Source organism: Sciurus vulgaris (assembly GCF_902686455.1).
Source record: "Sciurus vulgaris genome assembly, chromosome: 10".
Taxonomy (NCBI): domain Eukaryota; kingdom Metazoa; phylum Chordata; class Mammalia; order Rodentia; family Sciuridae; genus Sciurus; species Sciurus vulgaris.
This window is the reverse complement of record NC_136470.1, coordinates 119,902,492-119,929,943: the sequence shown is the minus strand read 5'-3', so window position 1 is coordinate 119,929,943 and position 27,452 is coordinate 119,902,492. Positions and strand designations below refer to the sequence as shown.

The 27,452-nt window shown below is 40.8% G+C and overlaps 1 protein-coding gene across 1 annotated transcript in view; it reads right to left on the bottom strand.

Annotated features, from left to right (window-relative positions):
- Positions 1 to 1,109: 1,109 nt before the first annotated feature.
- Positions 1,110 to 27,452, bottom strand: part of ACP3 (acid phosphatase 3) — a 51,563-nt gene continuing 25,220 nt past the window's right edge. The window contains 6 exon segments of the mRNA XM_079101330.1: positions 1,110 to 1,665; positions 13,575 to 13,744; positions 17,747 to 17,850; positions 20,082 to 20,164; positions 24,232 to 24,364; positions 26,137 to 26,229. Coding sequence (XP_078957456.1) covers positions 1,547 to 1,665; positions 13,575 to 13,744; positions 17,747 to 17,850; positions 20,082 to 20,164; positions 24,232 to 24,364; positions 26,137 to 26,229 — 702 coding nt within the window. The 3' untranslated portion in view covers positions 1,110 to 1,546.

Here is a 27,452-nt window from a genome sequence, read left to right as displayed (position 1 = left end):
TCCAATTTCTCCCACTACTCTTTGGGATCTTTAGTCAAACTTGAAGAGGTGGAGAAATGTATTAAGGAATGAGCCTGAATTTCTCATCAACTGAATGGTTGGACATTCAGAGCAGAATAAAATTGTTCAGAGTAAATCTTAGTAATTTCATCGTAGTAACTTAACAGTGGTACCATCTATGGAAGTACTTGCTTTGGCAACGACCCATCCATAGCATAAAATGAAAAAAAGAAATTGTTCACAGAACACAAGAACTAGATGTCACTTCTATGATCATTTGCTTCAGATGCTTCCTTTGAAGATCAGAAAACAAAGGCTTAAGGTATAAAAGAACTTCTTCCTGGTTATTGACCCAAAGTCAGTGCAGAGTTGAGGCAGCAGTTTGTCAGCCCTCAGCCCAGTTTTCTTTCTACCTCACCACTTGTAAAATTCAGATAGGGCTGGGGATGTAGCTCAGAGGTAGAGTGCTTGCCTAGCATGTGTGAGGCCCTGGGATTGCCCCAGCTCTGAAAAAAATATATATATATTGTGGCAATTAAAACACATTATCATTTCATCATGGCCACTAATAACCCTTATCAATGAAGATCTCACAATTTTAAAGTGAAATAAAGAAATTCAAACTGTATACATTCCAGCTCTGATAATGGAGGTTAAAAAACAGAATTCTGGGCTGGGAAGATAGCTCAGTTGGTAGAGTGCTTGCCTTGCAAGCACAAGGCCCTGGGTTCAATCCCCAGCACCACAAAAAAAAAAAAAAAAAAAAAGAATCCTGTGGGCTGGGACTGTAGATCAGTGGTAAAACCCTTACCTGGTATGTGTGCAGTCCTGGGATTAATCTCTAAAACAGCAAAAAAAGCATGGCCACATGGATTTTCCAGTTACTTTGGTATTACAGTTTCTGGGAATTAAATAACTCTTTCAAGGCATTTAAAATGTAAAATGTATGTTAGGCAAACATGCAGAAGTCTGTTAGCCATAAAACACTGTATAGGAATTGCTTCTTGGTGTGTGCGTATGTGTGTGAGTGTGTGTGTGTGTGCGCGCGCGCGCACGCGCGTGTGTGTGTGTGTGTGTAACACCTACCTTAATAAAGAAAATGTTCATAATTCTTACTGTGTTTTTTTCTTAGGAATCATTTTGTATAATACTACGTCTAGTCTAACACTCTCATTATCCAGTCTTGTCTAATCTACTCTTTGTCTCACTCTCTCACCCTTTGCTCTTGGCAGACGAAAGGTGGATTGGAATTTGACTCCTTGTTTTTCTCTGGACTTCTGTTTCAGCGAATACAACTGTCCCCTGCAGAAAAGCATCTTTCTAGCCACATGAGCAGCCTGCATTACTGCTCAGGGCTAAGAACTAACTAAATAAGCTATGAGTCAAGCAGCTGTCCCTGTGAGTTCAGACTGCGCTCTGGGCAGGTTCAAGAGGAAGAGGTGGGCAGTGCAATGCCCACACCACGGGAAAGCCTAGCTTAGGAATGCTGCCAGTGCTGTATCTCAGGAGCTGGGTCCTGCTTGTCTCCTCTTATTCAGCCGTCTGTTCAGATGTTCCGATAGGCGTCTCTCTGCCAGCAAGGTCCGTGGCGGATGAGGACAAACAGCAGCACCACTAGGACACCGGATACCAGGCAAAAGGCGATGGCAAGGATGACCCTTAGAACTGTGGGAAAATAGGAGGAGCATTAATGTAAAATTGTGTCTTAAGAAAATATGAAGACTACATTTCAGTGTTGATTTCTGACTTTATTATAAATCTGAAGCAGCACCGAAGTCAGCATATTGTGGTAAAAAGGGCACAGGACAAGAAGTCAGGGGACCTAGGTTGCAGTTCTAGCATGACCTTTGACCTTTGGGCTTCAGCTCCCCATTGTAAAGGGTTAGGGTAATCAACTGAAGTATTTCTAAGGTCCGCTTATGGTGCTGACTTTGGGTGTTTTTCTAGAGTTAAATTACCAATTGTTCTGGTTACAAGGACAAAGGAAATTCTGAATACTCAACAGCAACCAATTGAATCTAAAGGAAATGGAATCTTTTCATTTTTCAATTTTATTTTCAGGTAAATATGTTTTAGAGAGGAAACCTTGAATGTATGTTAACTATATAATAATCACTATATATATAGTTCACATATGTTCAAAGTTTCCTTTCTAAAACGTACTGTATATAGACATATGCATATATATGTGTGTATATATATGTAGATATATATAACACTAATTTGTCCAGAAAGTCTCCTCTACACCCTAATCCACTACAGTGTACATATCATAAATATCAGTTTGTCTCATTTCTAAATGTATGTCTTATCAGTGTAAAAATATGGGATTACTTTGTGACTTAGGAAGTGGGGAACAGACTTCTCAGATCCAGATGAGTCTTTCTTTCTTTCTTGGTATCAAGTGATATGATGATGATAGTGATGATGATGATGATGATGGGTACTGGGGATTGAACAAGGGACTTTTAACCACTGAGTCACATCCCCAGCCCTTTTAAAAGTTTTTTTTTTTTTTTTTTTTTTTTTTTTTTATAATTTTGAGACAGGGTCTCACTAAATTGATTGGGGTCTTGCTAAGTTGATGAGGATGGCTTTGAACTCCTGCCTCAGCGTTCCAAATTGCTGGGATTACAGGTAAGTGCCACCATGCCCGGTTGATTATCTTTTCATCAGTTTGCTCATCATTAAAATTTTTTTTGAATTAAATTAGATATAGCAGAGTTTAATTGTGCAAAGAATTCATGATTTGGGCAGCAGTTCGGACTCAGATAGGTCTTTCTATGGAACCCTAGAGCTCCACAGAGACAGATAAAAGTCACTGAGTTAGTATACAGGAGGAAAATAAGAAACACAGAAATTAGATAATACAGTTAAGGTTAAGCAGATAATTTGATCTGGCTTGGATACATGGGATGTTATCAGTCTCATGATTTAAAAAAATCATCTATTCACTCACGACTTCCAAATTTATATCTATAGCTCTGATCTCTCTCTCAAGCGCAAGACTGTTATATCCAATATATACTTGGCATATAATAGTTCCCCCTTATTCAGGATTCAACCTTCTGTGGTTTCAGTTACCCATGGTGGTCAACCATTGACTGAAAGTCTTAAATGGAAAATTCGAAAAGTAAACAATTCACAAATTTTAAATCGTGCCCTGGACTGAGTAGCCTGATGAAACCTCATGCCATCGCACTCCATCCCACCTGAGATGTGAGTCATCCTTTTGTGTAGTGCATCCATGTTGCAGATGCTACCTGCCCGTCAGTCATTCAGGAGTCACACTGGTCATCAGAGTGACTGTGCCACAGTGCTTGTGCTCAGCTAACCCTGATTTTACTTCCTAATGGTACCCAAAGTGCAAAAGTAGTGATGTTGGACATTTTGAGAATAAGCGTGTGAGTAAACAAGAGCACATTCACAAAACTTTTATTGCAGTATACTATTATAATTGTCCTATTATACTATTGATTATTATTGTTAATCTTCTACTATGCCTGATTTATAAATTAATCTTTATCATAGTTAAATCCATACAGGAAAAACAATATACATAGAGCTCTCTACTATCTAGTTTCTTGCATCCACTGGGATCTAGGACCATACCCCATGGTGAGGGGGACTGTTGTATTTCCTTGGACATCTAATGGACATTTCGATCTCAACAAATCCAAAACTGAACTCCCAACCTCCATTTTATTCCCTACACCAAATCGGCTTTACCTACAAACTTCCTCATCTCAGTTGATGGAACCTCCCTTCTTCTGTTGCCTCTGGACAAAACTCTTGGAGTCTTCCTTGAATCTTTTCTCTCACTTTCCTGTACCTGATCTGCCAGGAAATCATGTTGCTTCTACCAAAGAATATATCCAGAAACCAGTGGCTTCTCCCCTTCTCCAGTACTACCCTGTTTTGAGCCACTATCTTCTGACTTGCTCCGTAGCTTCTGCCCTTTCTCCTTCATGGTCTGTTTTAAATGCAGCTCTCAGACGATTTCAAGTCAGAGCATGCCACCTGTGGCTTACAAGGAAGTCTGCACTGGATGGTCATCTAAATCAGAGTACAAGCTAAAGTTCTGACGATGACAGCTCATGAGGCTCCCTATGATTTTCTGTCCTACCTGGTTCCCGTCACTCACTCTCTTCTGGCCACGCAGTCCTTCCTGCTATTCTTCAAACGCACATGCGCATTCCCCCTTAGCGCTTCTGTTCTAGTGGCTACCATTGCTTCACTGCTCTTTCCACAGGTCCCTGGATTGGGCCACCCCTTTACCTCCTTTACTTAAGTTTTATCTTCTCAAAGGGTCCTTCCCATTCAAAAGTACAATTTATACAACCTCCCATACTCCCTCCGTCAGTGTGGCTCATCTAACACTTTATTATGTGTTTTATTTATTTGGCCTTTTGCGTGTGTGTGTTGTGCTGGGGATTGAACCCAGGGCCTTGTGCATATGAGGCAAGCATTCTACCAACTGAACTATTGTTGGGGGCTATGCCATGTTGGCGGGGCCAGGATGGCGCCTGATCACATCGGCAGCGAGGAGGTTGATTGACATAAGCACACTCAGGTGATTTTCTGGTCCACGCACACAATGTATGCGCATGTGTTCTCGAGCACTAATTGCCTGCTCGGAGCTTCTCGCCTAATCTTTGCGTAAGAGGCGTGGCCCTGCTCTCCGCCTCCTGGACGTGATATAAGCGTAGGCGGAATGAGACGGAAGCAGCAGAAAAACAGCAGCAGAAGAAGACACGTCACAGCAGCCATTAGAAGCAGCCAGAGGGAAAATCACGCAACAGCAGCCATTAGCAGAAAAGCCAGAAGAAAGAACACAGCAGCGAGTAGGGGCAGCAGCGGAAGGCAGATCGCGGAACGGAGAACTGAGATGAATCACTAGGGCACCTTGGGTGGACGGACCCTTAGTTCACAGGATGCAGGACTTTAAGGCGTAGCAAGTTTCTCTCTTAAGCAAAGTCTCTCTCTCTGATAAGCAAAGTTTCTCTCTCTCTCTCTCTCCTCTCAAAGCAAGTAAACCTCATTTCCTCTATCCTCTATAAGTAAACAAGCAAGAAAGCAGTGCACTAAAGAGAAAGATAGAAGTGCCTCAGTTTCCACTCCACCACCCATAAGACCCATGCAAGTTGTTGCTGCAGGCGGTGACAAATATCCACGGATTTTGGAACCGCAAAGAGCCAGCGACAAACTATATCCCCAACCCTGTTTGTTATTTATTATCTGTCCCTCTCGTAATTGAATATAAACTTCAAGGAGGCAGGAACCTTTGTGTTTTTTGTTCACAGATGTATGCAAGCATTTAGAACAGTACGTAGGACCAGTCGATGCTAATACCTATTTCTAGGAAAAAATAACCTAGCACTCGTAGTTTGCCACCTGATCCAGTGTTTTTCTCCTGATACCAGGATGCTTTTTTAGGATCCTGAGAAGGCGAATATTAATAAAGTTAGACCCCAAAGGACAGTGTCATTAGAAATGCAGAAGGTGCTAATATAAAGTTGAAGGGAATTAAATGACATTGAAGAAGGAAAGAAGGGACCACATGGAGATGAGGGAGGGAGAGAGACACTAGTCATTCTTGAACCCACCTTTTGACCCAGTTATCCCACTTTTTGGTTTATACCCAAAGGACTTAAAATTAGCATACTACAGTAACACAGCTACATTGATGTTTATAGCAGCCCAATTCACAATAGCTAGATTGTGGAACCAGTCTGGATGCCCTTCAACAAATGAATGGATAAAGAAACTGTGGTATGTATACACAATGGAATATTATTCAGCCATAAAGAATAATAATATTATGGCATTTGCAGATAGATGAATGGAATTGGAGAATATCATGCTAACTGAAACGCCAATCCCCAAAAAACCAAAGGTCGAATGTTTTCCCTGATAAGTGGATGATGATATATAATGGAGGTGGGGGAGGGGGTGAGAGAAGAATGGAGGAACTTTAGATTATGTAGAGGGAAGTGAGAGGGAAGGGGATATGAAAAATGGTGGAATGAGACAGACATCATTACCCTATGTACATGTATGATTACACAAATGGCATGAAACTATATCGTGCACAGAAATGAAAAGATATAACCCATTTGTGTACAATGAATCAAAATGCAGTCTGTAAAAATAAAAAAAAAAATTAAAAAATCATTTCCATGGCTGATCTTCTCTATTTAAAATTTTACTTTTAGTTATTTTCATTGGTTGTCACAACAGTTCCATGGAATATTCTTTCTTACTCTTTATCCTTCCTTCTTTCCTTCCTAGACACGCAGTGAGCGCATATCATATGCCAGGCAGGCCGTGCTCAGTGCATAGGCTCCATAACCTTTGCTCTCAAGGAGCTCAATGTGTATTGGAAGAACCAAATAGGCAGTTCTGAGATAATGTGACAAATACTGAAATGGAGATGTAAAACTTAGGTCTTTGGAACAGGGAGCAAGTTGCAATCAATAGAGTGTATTTTATTTGACAGAGAAAGAGTTTGGAAAGTCTTCTGAGCTGGCCTGTGAGATAAATAGGACTTTGCCATGAGACAGAAAGAGTTGCATAGGATATGTCTGGGAAATAATGAGCAGTTACTGGAGTTCATTATTAGTGACTGGAGCATGGGCTTCAGGGAGGGTAGACCAGACATGTAGATCAGGGCCCAGTTACAGATGTCTGGTTTCAGGGGGCAAATGGAAGTGATCAGGGATTATAACACATGGAGGTAACATCGCCCATTCTGTGTTTACAAAAAACAAAAAAACCCCAAAACTTATGGAAAATATAGGTAGTAGGAAATATGGTAAGCTTAGCAGGGAAGTACTGAAACATCTTTGCTAATATGTACTGCATGACCAATGTGATCCTATAACATGTATAGTCGGAAAAATGAGAAATTACATTCCATTCATGTATGATCTATCAAAATGTATAAAATACATCTACTGTCACGTACAACTAATTAGAACAAATAAAAAAATTAAAAAAGAAAGATATCAGGGGTACTCCTGCAGTAGAATTGGCAGACTCTGGTGAAACCATTGGTGACAGACTAAATATACTGGTAGATGAGAAGCTGTGGGCAAGGCAATCTCCTAGGTTCTTGTTTGAGTGACTGATAAGATGAGTGAGTCGTGAACTGAGACAGAGACCACAATAAAGGATTGGTTTGGAGTAGAGAAGGGAATGGATTTTGTTTTCTGGTGAGATTGAGATGGGTAATTATCCTGACAGGGATAATCAATAGGTAGTTGGAAAAATAAAAACAGGTCTAGAATTCTTCACTTACATGTGGAAATAAGGATTGCAAGTACAGAAGACAAAGGTCTGAGCATACTGGCTCATGGTGAGTATGGAATGAGGAAATAGCATACGGGATCCTGGGACATCATCATTTAGGGGATTGGTGGAAGGTATCTATCTTGGAGAAACTGATCGAACCTGAGAAGAAAGGAAAGATTGTGGAGAGCTGGTGCTCTCTCCCTCTCTGATTTGTACTTATTCATTTTAAAACTATGTGCTCCTGTTAAAAATTTTTTTCTTGTAGTTGTAGATGGACAGCATGCCTTTATTTTATTTATTCATTTCTATGTGGTGCTAAGGATCAAACCCAGTGCCTCCCACATGCTAGGCAAGCACTCTGCCACTGAGTTACAGCCCCAGCCCAACTTCTATGTGCTTCTTTGTACGGTAAAAGAGTTTAGGATTTTGGCAGAGTAATATTCTAGAAGCTGTGCAAAGAGAGAGTCATCATTTGTATCTTAATGCAAAGAGGTCCAGCGCAGGCAGTGACTGAGAAGATGTCCCTTTACACCAGGACAAACACCGCTGAAGGCAGTATGGATTGCTGCAACCTGTCTGAATTGTGTGGAAAGCCTCTCCCTCTTCCATGAATCCTGAAGTCCCAGCTGCCCTCCTTCTTTTCACCCTTTGGATAAGCCTGCCTTTCTCTTCACGCCAGTCCTTGGACTACCATTTCAGCCTCCAGTTTCTCCTAGCCCTCCTCCATTCCATTCTCCCATTGACACCAGAGTCTTCCTGAAACAAGAATGTAGTTACAGCATCTTTCCTCTGCCTAAAATCTTCAATGATGAGACTACTCAAGGTGACCTACGAAGTACTGAACACGCCTCTCCAGCCTCAGCCTTCCACAGCCTTTTTCCCAGTCCCTAAAATGTCCATGTTATCCTCAGACTCCTGGTCTTCTTTCTTTTCTCTGTTAACAGCCTCCTCTCTTCTCACCTGCATTCACCTGGCTGTGTCCTTTGCTCCTTCAGGTTTCCCTTTAAACATCACCCCTCTGAGAAGCCTTCTCTGGCCCCTTAGACTTAGGTTCACTGCCTCTGCTTTATGTCCTCATGTTACCTGTATGTTCCTCATAGTGCTCATGATCCCTTATCTGTAGGGTTTTAATTTTTTTTTATCTCCCTGTCCTTTTTTCCCCTTCCATCCTTGTCTCCCAAGGTCTGCAACCCACACGGGGGCAATTTGCTTCTCTACTGCTGTTTCCTCAGCAAACTTAATGCCTGGTACCCAGGCACATGTTGAGCATATAACAGGTACTCAATAAACATCTATTCTTTATTAAATATTCATGTACCTTGATCTGCCAATCCTACTTTGGGAAATTGCCCTAGAGGAACAGTCTATAAAAGAGAGAGGAAGAGAACATGAGAGCCTAGAAAAATGGTATTAGAGAGCATCAGGTTTGACTCCTGACCCTACTACTGTGATATGTTATTCTCTGAGCTTCAGTTTTCTTCTCTGTAAAACAGGCAAGGACAAGAGACTGCTGAATGGGGCACTGCTGATTTTTAAAAGGGAAGTGTAGAAAAAGAGATGAGGAAACACTAGACACAATAGTACAGAATAATTAAGAATTGAGGAGATGAGGAAATAGCTGGAGAGGGAAAAATCATTTAGTTCAAGAAAATCAGGACTGAAGAGAATGAGGTGGAACAGGCCTTTGGGAGTGTTTTGATGAGAAGATACTTGGTCGTTTTCAAAGTAGGAGGGAAGGAGCCAGTGCAGAGGAAGAAAATGAGGCTGGATAAGCGATTCATAGAAGTCCTAAGAAGACTGGCAGAATGGATCACATGCACAGTGAGAAGTCATTCATCTCAAGAAGGAGCCTGTTTCCCCGAGGAAGAGCCGAGGGGGAAGCATAAAGCTACTGACGTATTTTGAGGGTGCTAGAAGAGAACTTAAAAAGGTCATCCACGGATTATCTAGCTCATTAAGAGAAAGAAAACAAAACAAAATCTGGAGTTTGGGAAAAATGAAAAGACCTTCTAAACAGAGTAGAGAAGGGTCCAGAAAGGATGAATACATTTTCCAAGCAGTGTCAAAAGACCAGAGATTGGACTAGAAATTTCAACATTCATCGTTTGAAAGAGTCACAAGAGGCCCCATCTTTCGTTTTCTTTAGCTCTCCCGGGAAGATCACAATGGAAAAATCGTGTGATTGCTTTGATGGGGGCTGGGCCTTGGTGTGGTGGGCAGGGTATGAGCTGGGTCATGATGACGGCTGTCAGAGTTGCGTAGGGTAAAAGGGCAGGAGTAAGAGTGAGGAACCAATCAGGGCAGACCAAGGCAAAGTCTTTAAAGGATGGTGAGATTTGTCCTGGAAAACAGAAGACAACGGCAACGGGGTGAGAAAAAGTTTTTAATAAGATGGCCTCCTCTTAAAGGGAGGAATGATGCTAGATATCATTGATCAGGGGATCTTAACAGCAATGGGGGGGGGCAAGAGAATGTCAAGGTGATTGCGCTGTAAACAGATGTCAAGTAACAGGCTGGTATGTAAGTAGGTAGAGCTAGCTATGGGTCTTTACAGATGAGCCACTTTCCAGACTCATTCATAGTTTCCCTTTCCTACTTATTGTTCCAGACTTCTGAGATCTGAGCCTACCCATGAGAAAGTCAGGCTACATATGGAGAGTTGAATGTATATTCCATCAGCGAATCTTGATTGAAGGTGCCAGGTTCTACTGGCTAAAGATTCAAAGAGGAAAAAGGTATGGCTCTCACTTTTAAGAAGCTCATGTTTGAATTCTGGGCATGTGAATATGTACAGCAGATTTTCAGTTTTACAAAGATTATGAGGGGGAAACTGGAAATTCTCACCAATAAATCTCCCTCCTATAAAATAATTGAAGCAGGATATTAAGGTAGGAGGAGGGAGATATTAAGGCAGGAAGTGTGATTGTTAATAAAACTTTGGAATTAAAAGGCATTTTAAAAAGAATTTTATTGTTTTCAAGTAATGCAGCATGAAACTTGCACTTATCATGGATTTTCTTGCAAAGACTGGTTGATTCAATTGGTACAATCTGGTTAATCGGATATACTAGAACTAGCTAAAATCACTGCTTATGGTTTGGGTAGCATTTCATGGGTAGAAATACCCTAAGGAGCAGAGTTGCCAGGTGTCCCCTATATATAGGACCCTGTTCTGTAGTAAATGATTTTTGTCTTGCCTTCTGCATCAGTTTTCTCAGAAACCTAAGTGTCCTGTATTCTACTTTTTTTTTTTTTTTCAATGAATCACAACAGTTCAGCTATTTGTCGTAGCTATTAGAACTATTTGTCAAGTGCATCTGAGATTCTGGTACTTTTATTTGCTAAGACTGTGGTCCTACTGAGAAGGTATTCCTCCACCCCTACTACCCTCCACATGGCAGCTGGCTCTGTAGTGCCTATGCTAAGGCAAACTCATCCAGCCCAATGGTCACATCCTGTCTCAGGAATTTCCCAACAGTGAATGACAATCTGTCTTTTTGAAACTTTTACCAGCTGTCCTTACCATCACCCTGGAAGACTGTATCAAACAAATCTAGCCCTTTTTTCCTTGAAGAAGTTCAAATATGGAACTCATATTTGGAGCCCACCTCAGATGGTAGATTGTTCCCAAGCTTTCTGTAGCCTTTCCCAGTGATGAGCTGGTAATATGCATTAAAACAACAACAACAACAACAACTCTGATTGTAGCACTTGCTGATTTCTGAGGTGAAATCAGCTTCTGCTATGACCAACTTTAAGTAACCAAAGTGAAATTGCCGAACTCAGAGTTGGGAAGAGCTGCACCTATATTCTACTCTTGAGACTTGTGAAGAACTGACTACAGTACAATGACGCCCACATTTTCTTTTTGCTAACATATTTTGCTGGTTCATCATACTTTACTTTCCTTGAATAGTGAATTGTTAGTATTGGTGTCTTGAGGAAAGGAATTCTGCACACATACTACAGGTAGATTTGACAAGAGGAGGTGAGGAGGTGTGAGCCTGGGGAATGAAGGAGAGCGTGGGATAAAAATGACTCCCAGGGGGTGAGAATTAATTCTAGGCTGCTGGTATTGCTGTCACTCAAAATAGTGGGTGGAGCTTCAGGAAGGAAAGGTAAACTGACTACACATTAATTGAGCAAATATTTATTGAGCACGAACTGATGCCTGACACAGACACTTCTAGGTATTGAGAAGATTCAGCAGAGCACACAACAGATAAAATCCTTGCTTTTGTGGAATGACAGCTTATCAGAAATGGTCCCTTGAATGCAACCTGTGGGAATCTCTTCGAAGCCTGAATTTTCTGCTGACACCCCTATCCTTTCCAGTTTCAAGCTACCAGGACATTTAATAAATACCTTCCTGATACCTTGTGGCACACCAGTACAAACTCCTGCCCAACCTGACTTCATGTGGTATAGTTGATACCTCCTGCAGAAAGCTTCCTTCCCTTTCTAACTTTCTGTGTCTTCCTTCAAATCTGGGTAACTTAGTCCCAGTCCTGTAGCAACCTCTGTAGCCATAAGACATCATTCTTATTATTCTGTATAATATGTACTCCTTTAGTTCATCGTGAACTTTCTGAGGGTGTTTTCTTAGCAAGTTCCATTTTAAATAGGTGAGACTGGACCACAGCTTAGCCTTTATCTGAAGTGCCAAAGCTCATACAATATTTTCAATGTCAAATGTTCATTCAAGCCATTCAAACCATTTATATTAATTCATTTCCTTCTGTGACATTAAAACAAAACCCCCAAGCAGCAGCAGCAGCAGCAGCAACAACAACAACAACAAAACAAAGAACCCCTGAAATCTGCCTGCAGGAATTTTATTCTAATTAAATACAACACACAAGCTTTTTGAAGTTCATTATAAAAGTAATAATGCTTTTGAACTTCCTAATAATGACTTTATTCACTATTGTACATTTGGCTCACTGCTAGAAGAAAGTTACAAGCATAGATGGTGGCCCCCAAAACAAATCTTTACTTGGGGATGAAATTACACGAGGAAGCATGTCACTCGATGTCTTGCGTCAGTTACTCTGTGACCAACCAGGAGAGGGAATGGCTTTGCTCTAGATGCTGGCACCCAGCAGGCACTGTCTCATCTCTATCCATGGTGGAAATACAGCATGGTGTTCTCTAGACGTGTTGCATCTGCTACATGGCAAATCTAAGGGACTCCAAAGAGTCACATTAGAACATGATTTCTTCTACAGCAAGCAGTCTCAGCAGGAACTGTGAGTTTGCTTAGGTTTTCTGAAGATACCAGAATCAAAGCCTTATACATTCCTTTTGTCCCCTGCATGGATTTCATAACCATACCCTGAATGGTTCAGCAAGTTTTGAACATGGAAGGACTTAGAACATTCTCACATTTCTAATTTGTTCCAGTTCCGTATGTGTCATCCTTCTCTCTGAAATCAACTTTAGATTCAATATCTCCTGCCATTGGGACTTTCAGAGAACCTCCATGCGGTGTCTCATCTCTGCAGTGTTGTGCCGAATGGCTTGCTCTGATCACATGGCTTAATTGCTGTGAAGCAGATATTCCAAGAGCTGCTGCAGGCATTACAGAACTGAAAGCTTTCTGGAAAGCTCAATTTCGACTTCTTCAAAGGAACGAGAATGTTCCAGGGCCAAAGGACACAAACTTTTATTTTTCAGTTCTGCTACCTGGTATTATTTAACATAACTATAAAACCAGACAGGGTCCCAGTTTAGAAAACTTCTCCAGTTATCGTCATTGTATCTCATTTCTTTGCCTCTCCTAGAAAGAACACTGGATGGGTAAGTTTCCCCATGAGCCTGGGATTAAAGTCTTCCCTTCTTGGCTCTCCACACTAAATTGTGGGTTTTGTTTGAAATCTGTCCCACTTCAGAAATTTCAAGCGTAGCCTCATCTAATCAAGATCAGGCAAAACCGAGAGCCTTTAAACAGTAGAAGGTGTTGTGTGGCTGATAATGTAGCTCACGGCAGCCCCATGACCTAAGTTTTATACTCGATTATATTTGGGCACTGGTGCCCTTTCACAGTAATGCTGGAAAAAATAAGTCAAAGTTTATGGTAAGTAGGGGCAGGACTAGATTGAGAGTGAGTTGCATGAAGTTGGGGGTCCCTGAAACGTACAGCTAACACCCAAAGCCCATTTCCCTCTAAGCTGGGGTTAATGGCCAAAGTACGTTCTCAAAACACCATCTACTTTGAGAAAGAGTGCTCCGCTCTTTCAGGAGAGTTCCGTGTGCACACTAATCCTTATTGTTCTCAGTACCTTGGTGGTTGTTTGTGATCATACACTCCGTGGCCCAGTCTTGGGGGATCACAGGGGCAACCAGCTCAGCAAACTTCTCCAGAGGACAGCTGGGGGTGCAGCCCGGCAATGTGAGGGCATAAGCCTCGTGCTGGGTCTCATTCCGATAGTACATCTCCACGAAGTACTCACTGCAGGGAAAGGCAGGGGAGAGAGCTCTGTTAGTTCTGCCATGTTGAACTGCAACCAAACCTCTTTCCATCTGGATGTAACACGCTAATTGAAGGGCCAGTGGAAGAGCTTATGGGAATGAGATTTTGACCAATTTATATGCAGGAATAGGGAGACTTGGGCAAGCCAGACAGATCTAGCGTGGGATGGGAGGGTTGGTTTGTTAGCATAGGAGATGGGAACTAGGATGCTTAATTAGAGAGTGGAAAGGAGATGTTTGGGGGGGGCTGGTACCACATTGATGAGTCTTTGAATGACAAATGAGGGGCATGTGGGGGTGATGGGTTACCCCTCATGTATTTATTCATCTTGTGCTTCTCATTTGTGCCTTCCTCTGTTCTTTTTTCCTCTCTTAATATTTATCTCAGTCTTTATCCTGAATGTAGCTTCCCTTTCCTTAACCAGGCCATAAATATGAACCTGAACAATATGTAACATATGTACTTGACTATATGGCAAGATTTTATAAAACACTCAGAGGTGTTGGATGTAGATTCAAGTCCTGTGTCATATTAGAGAGGACTCTTTTAAAACTAAACCTGTCTCAGTAAAACCAATATGATTTGTCCATGAAAGGTACTTGCCAACCAAAGAGGCAGGAGAAAAATTTAAGTAGAATTTAGTGATCTTTCTTGGTGCAGTGACTTCAAAATTTCAACTTCTGGATGTTGTTATAAACAAGTCTTTAAAAACATCACTTTTAAAAGTCATATAAGCACAGTAACTACAAATATTTATTCAGAAGATATGTATATATATATATGTATTAATTTCTCTAATATCATATGAATGAACACATACATCTTGGGATAACTTTTCCACTGGCAACATCTTTTTTCTCAAGATGATATCGCATAGATGACCCATAGTCTATCAAAACCATGATTTTCTTTTCATTGAATAGAGTCATGGATCAGAAATGACTCCATTCTCAGGTTCCCTTGCACCTAGGTGGCACCAAGTGACCCATCTTAGCCCGTAGAATGTGGGAAGAAATGATAAGCTCTCCTTTTGGGCTGAGGTCGTTGGTAAGCAGGTTGTCTTCCCACCCTCTTTCCACTCTACAAGCAATCTACAGGTGGCACAGCACTCTTGAAACTATAGGTTCGAAGAGGGGAGCCTAGGTACCTGATCTACATTGACCTATCTTTATGCTTAAAGGGATCCCCCCAAAAGCTAATGTGTGAAGCAATGCAAGAAAGTGTAGAGGTGAAATGATTGGGTTAAGAGAGTTTGAACCTAATCAATGTCTTAATCCCCTGATGGGAATTAACTGAGTGGTAACTGTAGGCAGGTAGGGTGTGGCTGGAGGAGGTGGGCCATTGGATGTGCTAAGATTGGTCACTTGGTGCCACTTAGGTGCAAGGGAACCTGAGAATGGAGTAATTTCTGATCTGTGACTCTACTCAATGGAAAGAAAATCATGGTTTGATAGACTATGGGTCATCTATTCCCTTCCACCATGAATTCTGCCTCAGATCAGGCGCAGAGCAATGGAATGACTGTCTATGGACGGAGACTTTTGAAACCATGAGCGACAAATGAACTTTTCCTCCTCTGAGATTGTTCTTGTCAAGTCTTTTGTTTGCGGCAGTGAAAAAGCTGACTAAAACACCTATTAACCAGCAACACTTGCACTGGCCTGTTAGATAAGGGAGAGGTGAATTTCCATTGGGTTAAGCCCCTAAGAATTTGAGATTCATTTGCACAGAAGGCAAAATTACCCCTCTTAATTAATATATCTGGAAAACAGTTTCAGGGGACTCAAAGTTGGCTCTAGAGGCAAAGACACATGCTAAAGACACAAAGAGTTTGATAAAACTGTTCCATAAAATGTAAAAATGGAAAAAAGTAGTATTTTCTATGTGATGAATTATTTTATAGCCTATGATTTTAAATTTATGTACTTATTAAAAATTAAATCTTTTAAATATATATTTAACTACCTTTCCTACAACCTTAATGGTTTGTGTATTTAAGATGGCTAGAGATCTGAAGCATTCTCCCTGTCTGTCTCCTTAGCTTATAAGGAAGATGTGGATGACTTTGTAATCAAGATCACCTTATAAGCAGGCATCTATAGTATTTGTTAGCTCAAATCCTCCTTGTTCCTATCTTAAAGGCAATCAAGTCTAACCTTTGATCCTTCTCTGGAGTGCCAATAAGAAAATCCTAGTAAAACAACAAACTTGACTGTGCACGGCCCTTGGTTAATATTATTATTTTTGTCTGTGTCCAGATCTCTCAGTTGAAAAAATACCCGGCACTTGTCTTACAGGATGAATTTTCTCAAGGTGGTGACAGAAAGTGATTCAAGGGGAGAAAGTCCTATGGCACCCTAACAGAGCAAGCTCAGGACCCTGGGGTGCAGAAACCAGAGAGGAGGGAGGTCTGAGAAGAGTCGGTAGCTTTTCTTGTATTTATTATCCCTGTAGAGACAGTGCCTGTGCCTAGAGCTGATCCTAGAATTTTGTCTCAATTTATTAACTATGTGTCCAGAGGTGGTCTTCAGAGGGTGAGATCTGTGCAGGGTTTATTACTAAGTCCTTTCTCATGTTCTGCTGTTTGCAAGTCTCCATTGTGTGGCTCTTCTTTCCACCCTGACCCAAGATATTTGAGAGCAAGATCAGCTAAGACCACATTATAGTTTGACTTCGTCAAGGTGTCACCCAGTTAGAGGTTCAATAAAGAAAACATTTACCCTTACCTAATTGTGTGCGACTCACTTTCTTCACAAGGATTGAAGGTATTGGTTGAGAATTAGGTCTCTGTATTGTGACTTTCCTATTCTACACATTCAGGGGGACCATAAACCTATATCCAGGACTATGAAACTAGCAGAATGAAGTTCGGGGCTCTTTGTTCCAAGATTGTGGAGAATTTCAAAATGGCAACAGCAGAGCATCAAGACAAACATGAGGTCTTCTGAGCTCGGGCCTGGTGTCTGGCTGGTCCTGCCTGCAGCTGCTGAGAGTATCTTGAATGGAAGGCACAATTCATCTTCCCAGCCAACCCTGAAACTCAGCTCTGGGGTCACTGTCTTAACTTGGCCCCTTCCTTGCTTTTATTCCTCCAATAATATCCCATGAGTTCTGGTGACTTGCTGAAAACAACTTCTTCTCTCCCAAATGATACAGTTTTGGTGCGATCTTGTCTATGTTAACCAACTCTTCCTTGTTTGCCCCAACCTGCTCCACTAAAAATGAAACTCCCACGTTCTGGGAGCTCTCTCAGTTTTGGGTAAACTGTGACATTTGGCCTCTCAAAATCTAATCTTTCTACTGGGTTCAGACAAGGGCTTGACCATCTGGAAAAGGCCACACCAGGCACAAAGAGGTAAACACCAGACAGAAGAATCTTTACTAGTGGATATGACTCACCAGGAGCTACAGGGGTGTGTTCGAAATCTTTTAATTTAAATACTTCAGTTGTATAAGCCCCAAGCAACTTTATTTTTCTTATGAAGTCTTCTATCAGGGTTAGGGTTAAAGGCTGTTTTTATCAAGAGAACCATGTAATGTTGGCAAACTTAGAATACCTTAATTTTTTTTCCAACTCGATCAGATGACATTTACATTTTACATACAAATACATAAAATATCAAATTTTTATATCTGGAAACAACAAAAAATCTTTATGTCAATGAAAATAAAATATATATTCAATTTAAAAAATTAATAAATCCATTTGGGAATACCTTGATTTTTAAAAATTTAATTTCTGTTATTTAGGACAGTTCACTAAAATTTTTCCAACTACTGTGTTATGTACATTATTATCAAATAAGACTTCATGAAAAGAAAACAAAAGAGCCATGACTAACAGATACTATTACACCATTCTCTCCTCCAAATATAAAAGTAAACCAACAGACACAACCACCCTTAAGTCAACAATAACGTCAATAACAAAGCCTGGGGGCCGGTGATGCTGAATTTCAAAAGCACTCATCAGGCACTTACCCCTTCTCGAGGTACAATTCTGTGAAGTGGCAAGCAGCATAGGGAGGGAGGATTCCGTTGTAAACTTCTAGCGCCATCTGCAGGGCACTCACAGTAGTGTCATGCTACAGAAATTCGGAACAAATCAATTTCGATCATTTTACCTCTGGTTCAGATTTGAATTCACTAGATACTAGCACTTGTAGAGCATCATGAGGATTTCCCATTCAATTTAATTTCCCTTACTCCCAATGTCTTAATAATTAAAGAGGGAAAGAACTAATTTTACTTCAGCATCTGCTGTGTGCTAGGCAATAAGATTTACATACATATTCCCATTTAAAAGATGAAGAAACTGAGATCCAGAGACATTAAGTAACTTGCTTATTATCAAATAAACCTAGAATAAACTTGAATCAGGTCTTCTAAGACCTGTGTCTTTTCCCAGTAGAGCAGATCTTCGCTTTTGCTTGTTCCATTGATTTTTCAATACAATTTAAGATATTTTAGAACACATTAATGCTAAATTATACTTTTCTGTAGATTAGTATCATTGTATTGTAAAGTTGTGGAAGAGTATATGAGGTCATAAATGTTTTATGGAGGTCAAAATATAAGGAAGTAGAGAGTGTAGTTTTAAAATAATTGTAGCTCTGCACAGTAGGGCACGCCAGGAATCCCAGTGACTCGGGAAGCTGAGGCAGGAGGATCTCAAATTGGAAGCCATCCTCAGTAATTTAGTGAGGCAATTTAGTGAGGCACTAAGCAACTTAGCGAAACCCTGTCTCAAAAAAAAAAAAAAAAAAAAAAAAAAAAAGGGCTGGGGATGTAGCTCAATGGTAAAGTGCCCCTGGATTCAATCCCTGTTACACCCCCACCCTCCAAAACAATTAAAGTTAAATGTTTGCCTCAGAGTGACTGGATGGTATACAGGATGATTTTCAATCCCGCGTTTGGCATTGATTAACTATCTAGTCTTAGGTAGTCCTCAACGTCCACATCTATAAAGTGGGGACAACATTTCACGCCTGAACTGTCAGACAGTGTACACATATTCAAAAGGGGTTAAGACGGATCTAAAAAAAAAAAAGAAAAGAAAAAGAAAAAGAAAAGGAGCCACAGATAGAACTTGATAGAAGTAACACATCCAGTTGGAAAAGGAAACCAGATTAGAAGCAAAAAAAAAAAAAAAAAAAAAAAAAAAAAAATCACATAATCAGCTGATTTCAGGCTACTTCTCTTCAGGAAGCACCACCTCAGTGCCCTTGGTGGGCCACTTTTCTAGTCTATTCCATATGGAGGATAATATAATAATCAAGCTTCCCTATATCTTCAGCTACCTCTTTCGCCTTCTTGCATGAATGAAAACATGGCTTTCTCCAGCCAAATCACAGCTTCCTTTGTAACCAAGCAAACAACTCTTCCTGTCCTGTTGCTGCCCTGCTTTTAGGCCTCATCTCTATGTTTCTAGATATTACATAACCTTTTTAGGCTCCATCCTGTTCCCAAGTTCCAGTCTTTCTACAGGATGATTAATTTCTGAAATACTGCCCCTATCCTGTCCTCCCTGCTGACTTCCCTGAACAAACCCCTTTTGGGGGGTGAGGTGGGTCCGCCTTGCTTCATTTCTCTCCTTACACATTACCCTAAGAAGCACGCAGCACAAGATGGTCTTCAAGCTGCCTTCCAGCTCAAACATTCTGAGACTCTATCCAGGCTGCTTAATCAACCTTCTTTGTGATGGTGGGCATGTTTCATATCCATGCTGTCCAATTCAGTAGCCATTGGCTAAATGTGCCCACTGAACACTCAGAATATGTCTAGTGTAACCAAGACACTTAATTTTTCATTGTAGTTAATTATAACTAATTTATGTTTAAGTAGCTGTGAGGTCCATATCTGGCAGCAAGTTAACTTCTACTGACTTGGTGTCGATTTCTTCATGTGATGTTCCACTTCTATCCTAATGATTCTCTTCATGTGCCCTGAACTCCAGTGAGGAACCATTTATTAATTCCCTTCACCTTGACATGTTTGATGTTTTACCTCGTCCAGAACTTCTACCTGCTTATCTTCCCCACCTCCTGCAACAGAAAGATGGCTGCCTTTCAGAGGCGTCTGAATGGCATTTCCACACTGCTTTGGTGTTTATATGTTTGTCTTCTTGTTAGTATTACCGTTTAAATTGTAAATTCCTCAAGGGCCAGAATAACACATCGAATTCTCACATCCTTTGTGCAGGTGCCTAACATACTCTAGGTGATGGGGAAGTCATGATGAAGAAGACTGAGGTCCCTCTCTCTAAGAGATCACGAACTTAAACAAATGGGTGTTAAATGAAGACAAAAATACTTACTGCAGAATACATGATAAGTTTTCTGTAGTTTGGGGACCGAGTTGCACTCTTCATGTGATTAAGGATTTCATTGACCAGGACACCTTAAAGGAGATAGATCAACAATGGAGCTGAACCAAACAAGGCTTATAGTTTAGTTTTTGAGCTTATTCATAAATGGGGATTTTATCTGATAGGATTTAACAAGAGAGGCTAACTTTGGTTGAGTATCTGCTGTGTACTGGGTAGCATGACTTATACACATTATTTTACTGATTTTTTCAGTCTTGTTCCTCATTTATAGCTAAAAAAGCTGGAGCCCAGAGACATTAAGTGACTCACGCAGTAGGGAAAGGAGACCTAGATTGGCATTCTGGGACTCTCCTATACCAGGTTTTGTTAAATTTCAGTTTAGGAGGTTGATAAACTTGGAAGCAATTTCGGACTTTTTTTCAGATCTTAACAATACAGTTATTAGCCAACGATCTTCTCCAGAGCAGAACTCAAATGACAGCATGACATATACTTCTGTCTTCAGCTCCCTTTCCACTCTCTGGCAGTCAGGCTGTGGGAGGCCTTGGGAGAAAGCAGCTCTCCAGATGTGTGCACAGATCATGGGCTGTTTCTGTGGACCAGATTGCCCTGGGGGTCACTATTGGGGAGCACCCAGAATCTTCAGCTCTCACATACTATCTGTCATCAGTAGAAGGGACCTTTCTGCCCTTCATATCCAATGAGCTGACTCTTGTTACTCCTGAGGTGACAGAAGGCAGATGCACAAAGCACAATCTCCGTCCCGTTTGCAGAGGCTGAAAGCTGTGGGGTACCTCCCGGTGCCCGATTCTATTTTGAGGACATGTTGCTTCACACACTTGCATGATCAACTCTGTTGAGGAGTCTCAAAAGAGACTCCTGTGTCTTGGTTGGTGGCTCTGCTGTGCATGTGTTCTCCTGACTCATGAATGACTGATGGGGTTTGTTTGCTTTTGGTAATGAGCAGGCACTGACATTAACAGACGATGATCCCAGACTCTGGAGTCCACTCAGCAAGCTAACTCTGAGCAGCTATTCTGGGTCAGACACTGTGCTAGGTGAGTCAGAGCAGGATTGTGAAATACTGAGAAGATATAGGCCCGAACACCAGTTAGCACAATAGAGGGTTAATTAAGGAGGTAGGTGGTCTGTTCTTTCTGCAGATGCTGGCAGTTACTGGAATGGAAGAAACTGGATGCTGCTTTTCTAACAGGTCTCAATCTCTCTGTCCAAGAGAAGGTTGTGTTCTGGTATACATTAGGAACTGGGTCTTCATGCCACGTTGGTACTAAACTCTGTTGCCAAGTTTCTGGGAGTCATGACAGTCATCTGTAATAAGTGCCTTGCTCTTTGACAACCTGTGCCTTTGGGGCAGGCTGCAGTCTTTGTTACAAGTATGGTATCAGTTCTTAGTTCTAGGTGATTATTCTCAAGTCCCAGGAGTAACTAGGGGTGCCTATCAAATTATCTCCGGACTCTGGTATGATAATATTCTGTTTTACAGGTGGGGAAGCAGAGGCTTAGAAAGACTCAGCAACTTGTCCAAGATTACATGACTTGTAAACAGAAAGCCTGAGTTTTGAACCCAGTATATGGAAATTCTTGTTCATAATCATCACATCACATAAAGCAAACTTCTAAATTCCCTGTGGTATCCTTTCTTAAATCTGCAGAACTAGATGAAACACCATTGATCAGAAGACACAAACTTCACCTCTTTCACTCTGGGGCTACAGAAAAGTTTGGCACTTTTTTTTTTTTTTTTTTTTTAAGAGATCAGATGGTTAAATGTTTTAGTCTTTGTGGGCCCTTCGATCTGCTGCAAGTTTTCAACTCTGTAGTGGTAGCATGAAGCTGCCCTAGACAATGCATAAATGAACATGTGGCTGCTTCAAAAAAACTATTTACAAAGACAGACAGTGAGCCAGATTTGGCCTACAGGCAGTAGCTAGCCAACCTCTAGTCCACATCAAGAGTAGATATTTGTTCCAAAATTAGTCTAGGGAATTTTTGGGGGGTGTGTATGTGTGCATATCACTGAACAGTGTCACTCCTGAAACCAGTTGATGGAACAGAAACTCCTGTCAACGTCAGAAGATGCTGGCCACAGTGCCGATGTTCTTGCATTCTGTCAGCAAGACAATGGATATTTTCTGTGCATGATTGTGTTCAGCTGCTTCATCATTCAATAAGCATGTAGTTGACAAGTCTTTCATGCTTAGTCAGAGAGGAACAATGGGGCTGAGCTCATGTTTTGGAAGAACCATGCAGGAAACAATTTTCTGGTTTATCAGTGGCACTGGAAGGAAGTAGGACAAGTGGGTTCCCACAAGTGCCAAACCTTATAATCCATGACCAGAGAATACCTGAGGGAAGGACACTTACAGAATCGAGTTTAATCCCCTTAATTTCCCTGGGTGGAAACTGACACCCAGAGAGAGGAAGTGGCTTCCGCCAATAAAACCCTCTAGTAGCCAAAGAGGGCTGGGGGTCACGAGGGAGGAGCAAAGATGAACAAGTTGTAGGGTAAACCCCATTTCTTATTTATATATATATAAACCTTTGCATAGTATTAGACTACTGTCAGTTCCTTTCTGGTGTAAATCATTGGGATTTTACTAAACTGTGGATTCTAATTCAACAGTTCTGGAGTGGGGCCTGAGCTTCTGCACTTCCAGCCAGCTGTCAGGTAATGGGATGTTGCAGGACCAGGGGCTGCACTTGGACTAGTGAAAGGCTGGATTCCTGAGTCCATCATGATGAGGCTGCGGGAAATAAATCTTGATTTTGGTGCATCAGAAATGAGGCCTGGTGCTTATGTGGCCAGTGGGACTCTCTGTGTCTTTTGCTGTAAAGCACATAAGGTTGAACCTCTTCCTGGGTTCTGCTCCTACACACAGTCTGTACCATGCCTGGTCATTTTTTCAACATTAGAGGTTTCACCTAAGACTTCTCTATGGATGCGCCCTCTTCCTCAAGGGCTGTGCCTTTAATGTGGAGTAAAGACTTGAACATTTCCATTGGGTCTGATTCAGTACTGTGCTGTGGGGACTTTGTCACAGCAGGTCTGCAACATCCTTATGTCATTAGAGACCACTGTCCTGCATTATTAGCCCCCACCTCACATTCATCTCACATGAATTTTCTCCTGACCATCCTGGTTTCATATTAGCTCTTCTCTTGGTGACAGCTTGTCTCACTCAGCCCTGCTTTTCCAGCTACAATTGACTCTCTATACATAGCTATAATTGTCAGAATGCTCTGCTGCTGTGCATTCTCTTGGGGTTCTAATGAACCTGTCCTGATCAGGTAGGTGGGAAAGAGCATCTGGCTGGAATTCTGATATGACTATGCCAGTTTCCTCAAAATGACTAAAATATACGTATCCCCACATTAACCACATCTGAGCCTGACACCCCACTTGGTGATTTGGTGTGTCCACCTAGCTGCCTTCACGGGTGGCAATCTCTGTCTCCAACCCACCTGGTCCCTGCTTCTTTCCTCTGCTCACCTACCCTCATTACAGGGATCCAGGAACCTCCTGCCTGGGTCTACTTTGATGATGGCAGGGTATCCTGTGCTGGGAAGAGACAATTCTAACTGAGAAGAGGCATCACTGACAAATACATCTTGACCCCTTTCAACACCAGTAGAACAATTCAAGCTGTCATAAACTTATCAGTTGTAATACTTAAAAAAAATACAGATCCTGCAAAATATGTTCTCTTAGTTTTAACAATGGCTTATAGGCTACCAGGCACAATTGCTTCTCCTGGGACTCAGATAAGAATCCTTGGTTATTTCATCTGAATAGATAGATCTGAACAGAAAGGACCATTTAGCTTTAGCCCAAAGCGTTCATTTTCTAGATGGGAAAATTAAGGCCTAGAGTGCATAATATTGATGATTACAGTAACACAGTGTATGCTGACAGTGAATTATGTACCAGCTGCTGTTTGTTCTAAACCTTTTGAATATATACATTCATTTTAACCCTGCGTGTGAAGCAGGTGTTATTGTTATTGATGAAAGAGTGGTTTAGGGATCTGTCTGAGGTCACTTGGTGGATCAGTGGTAGGACTGTGACACAGACCACAACCACAAATCCAAAACACTTCTCATTTTCAGAAATACTTACCTCCCTGGAGTCTAGATTTCTCTTTCTGCTTATGAATTCCATAGAGGGACAGAAGGGATAATTCTGATAATTCTTTCAACTTAGTCATGGTATCCTTGGTGGCCCAGGAGGGCAAAGTAAAATTGTGGACACCCTGTGGCAAAGAAAAAGGAAGAAAATGTTTGTGCATTTGTTATTTATGACTACCCTCTTTGTTGATTTTTTATTCCTCTTTCACCCCACAAGAACCACTGGGGCCAATTTTTCTTGTCCTGCCATTTCTTTTAAAGAATTTTTATATCACAATGGATAGTGATATTGATTTTCAGAAAGAAGAAAAAAATACAGAAACTAAATGTCCCTTTTCTACCAAGTTTATAACTTTTGACTTGATTCTGGATAAATGTGTGATTCATATTTTGCAGAACAATGGTGCAACAGGGCAAGAGTGTACCTCCTTCCTTCATGAAAGGGTTAGAAATCTTTCTATGAACCTGTGGGGAAGGTAAAAGCTTACAGGATAAGATGATATTTTCTCTGAAGCTGAATGAGCTGTTGGAGAGGCCTGCTAGGATAGGCAATGTATTTTTCTGGAACCTTTGATAATAGACACCCATCCCTATGAACTTAAAAATTCGTACCTGGGGCACAGTAGGTACTGGGTAGATGTTTGTTAAGCATGAATAAGCTTCAGGTAGTGCAGGTGGAGACCAAGTGTCAGTATTTATTACCCATTAGAAAAAATTTAATGAGGAGTCCCCTAGTTTCAGAGAGAGAGAGAGAGAGAGAGAGAGAGAGAGAGAGAGAGAGAGAGAGAGAAAGAGAGAGATCACGAAAGAGCAGAACAAAGTGAAATGATACAGAAGTAAGCAAGAGAGATCTGAAAGATACCATGTAACATGGTCTCATTATGGAGTAGCTCAGATCAAACTGTAGTATGGAGTTAGTATACTTGAGGCCCTGCATATAATCCCCAAAACAACCATCACCAAAAGAACCAAAATAAAACTAGAGTGAGAAAGGAAAACAAATGAAGACTGGAACTGAAAGGTTGGTGCTTGTCTCCATTGAAGATGTCTTACAAGTCTAACAAATCTCATTAAAACAGTTGCTGATGATAAAATGAAAATATTGAAAGAGTAGCATGTAGTTGGGTGAATTAACTATCCCAGAGGGGGCAGACGGTGTCGTCTGTTACTGAGATGGAACTGTAAAAGTAATTGCTGTGTCCGACACCCCCAGAATGCACTCAAAATCAGAAGTGGATGGTCAGGTGAGTGATCAGAACCGTACCCTAGATTTAGTGAACTGGCTGGAAAAACAGGAGGAGAAAAAACACTCCTTTTGGCCAGAAGGTGGAGACTGGTGAGTGAAAAATACCACAAGAACCTTGAAAAAAGCCAGAAGTGGCTCATCTAGCTGCAAAGATGAATTCAAATGCATCACAGAGTAAAGAAGACATTTCCTGATAAGCCAGTTTCAATAGCCTGGCTTATAGTTGGCTTATGTAGTAGAGACCAGGTAAGTTTTCTCCCTTCTTTCTGTATAACAACATTTCATTTTTCATTAAAACCCGTGACAAGAGTCCAGCATTCCTGAATGACTGCAGAGGAGATAAGTGTCAATGTATAGAAGAAAAACAATTCTGTTTGCAGTTTTCTAAAGAGTAAAACCATAAATAATGGAGAGAAAAGGGAAGTCAGGATTTTCAAGAAAATATAAGAAAAATCTGAATTATGTTTCACTGTCAAAGGCAATAACAAGTAAAACTCCGTAAAAAAAATCCAAATGTATTCATCTACTTTCATCTATAGGCAGAAAGCATAAAACTAACTAGCAAATCTATCTATCTATCTATCTATCTATCTATCTATCTATCTATCTATCTATCTATCTATCTATATATAGATATATTTTTTCTTTTACCTCACAATATAGAGGGTCATAGACTTTACTCCAAATTCCGAAAAGGTCTTGGCCATGGAATCCTGAAAGTGCTGGCAAGGTTTCTATGAAATCCTGGAACACAAACAGAGAGAAAATATTTCTACACCAGGGTTTCCTGTCTTTGGCATATTTTGATATTTTGGACGGTGGGAGGCTGTCCTGCACGTTTGTAGGCTGGTTAGCAATATCCTTGTCTCTACCCACTACACGTTAGCAGCACTCTTCATCTTCCAAGTGTGACAGCCCAAAATGTCTCCAGACATTGCCAAGTGTTCCCTGTGAGGCAAATCAGGCCCCCCCACTACCACCACCGAGAACCTCTGTTCTTCACAGAAGAGTGCACCAGTAACGCTGGTTATGGTATATGCCAACCAAATAATTTTATACACATTAATTTATTGTTTCTCATTAGCACATTAAAACTGCAGATGAATGCTGGCTTACTGCCACATGGTTCAGGTTTGTGCTGCAATGAAATTGAAGTGCTCTGCCTCAGATTCTCTTGGAAGTAGGTGAAGTACAACTCATACGTAAATGAATGTCTAGGGTGAGAGGAGAAAGCATATCTCAGGCCAAAGCATCCCAGGAAAGCACAGTGGAACCTGGTCTCTGGCTGTAAACATAAAATCTGGATGAAATGCAAACACTTCCTTAGGCTCTATATTATTTTTGAATTGTCATAATGAGACCCAAATCCAGCAATCTGCTGAAACAGGAAGTCTTTTGAAAGACATTGTTGGTTGTATACATTTTCTGGGAAAACATAATTTGCCAGTATTAATTCCAACATATTTCCATAAAATAAGTAGAAATGATTGTTAAAGACCTCACTGCCACCGCTCCAAACAAATGATTTTATGGAGGGATTCTACCAAACTTTTCCAGAATAAATGATTCCAATGCTATTTAACTGTTCTGAAACAGAGAAAGCTTTCAAAAAACACTTCACGAGTTATTTATAACATCAATATTGACAAAGACTGCCTAGAAAATAGAAACTATAGTTTCAATGTCACTTGTATTTACAATGCAAAAGTCCTAAGTAAAATATCAGCAAAGAATTCTGTCACATTAAAAGAAAGGGAATATATTTGAGAAATGTAAAGATGGTTCAATATTAGTAAATCTAGAAATATAATTAATCATGGTAATTGATTCAAGGGAAATAACCTGATTATTTGTAAAATAAAAAGATCATTCAAAAGATTAAATGATCGAAATTGATTTTTTAAAGGCACTCAAGAAAATAAGAAAGATGGATGCATCCTTAACATGATAAAAATATGTCTACTATA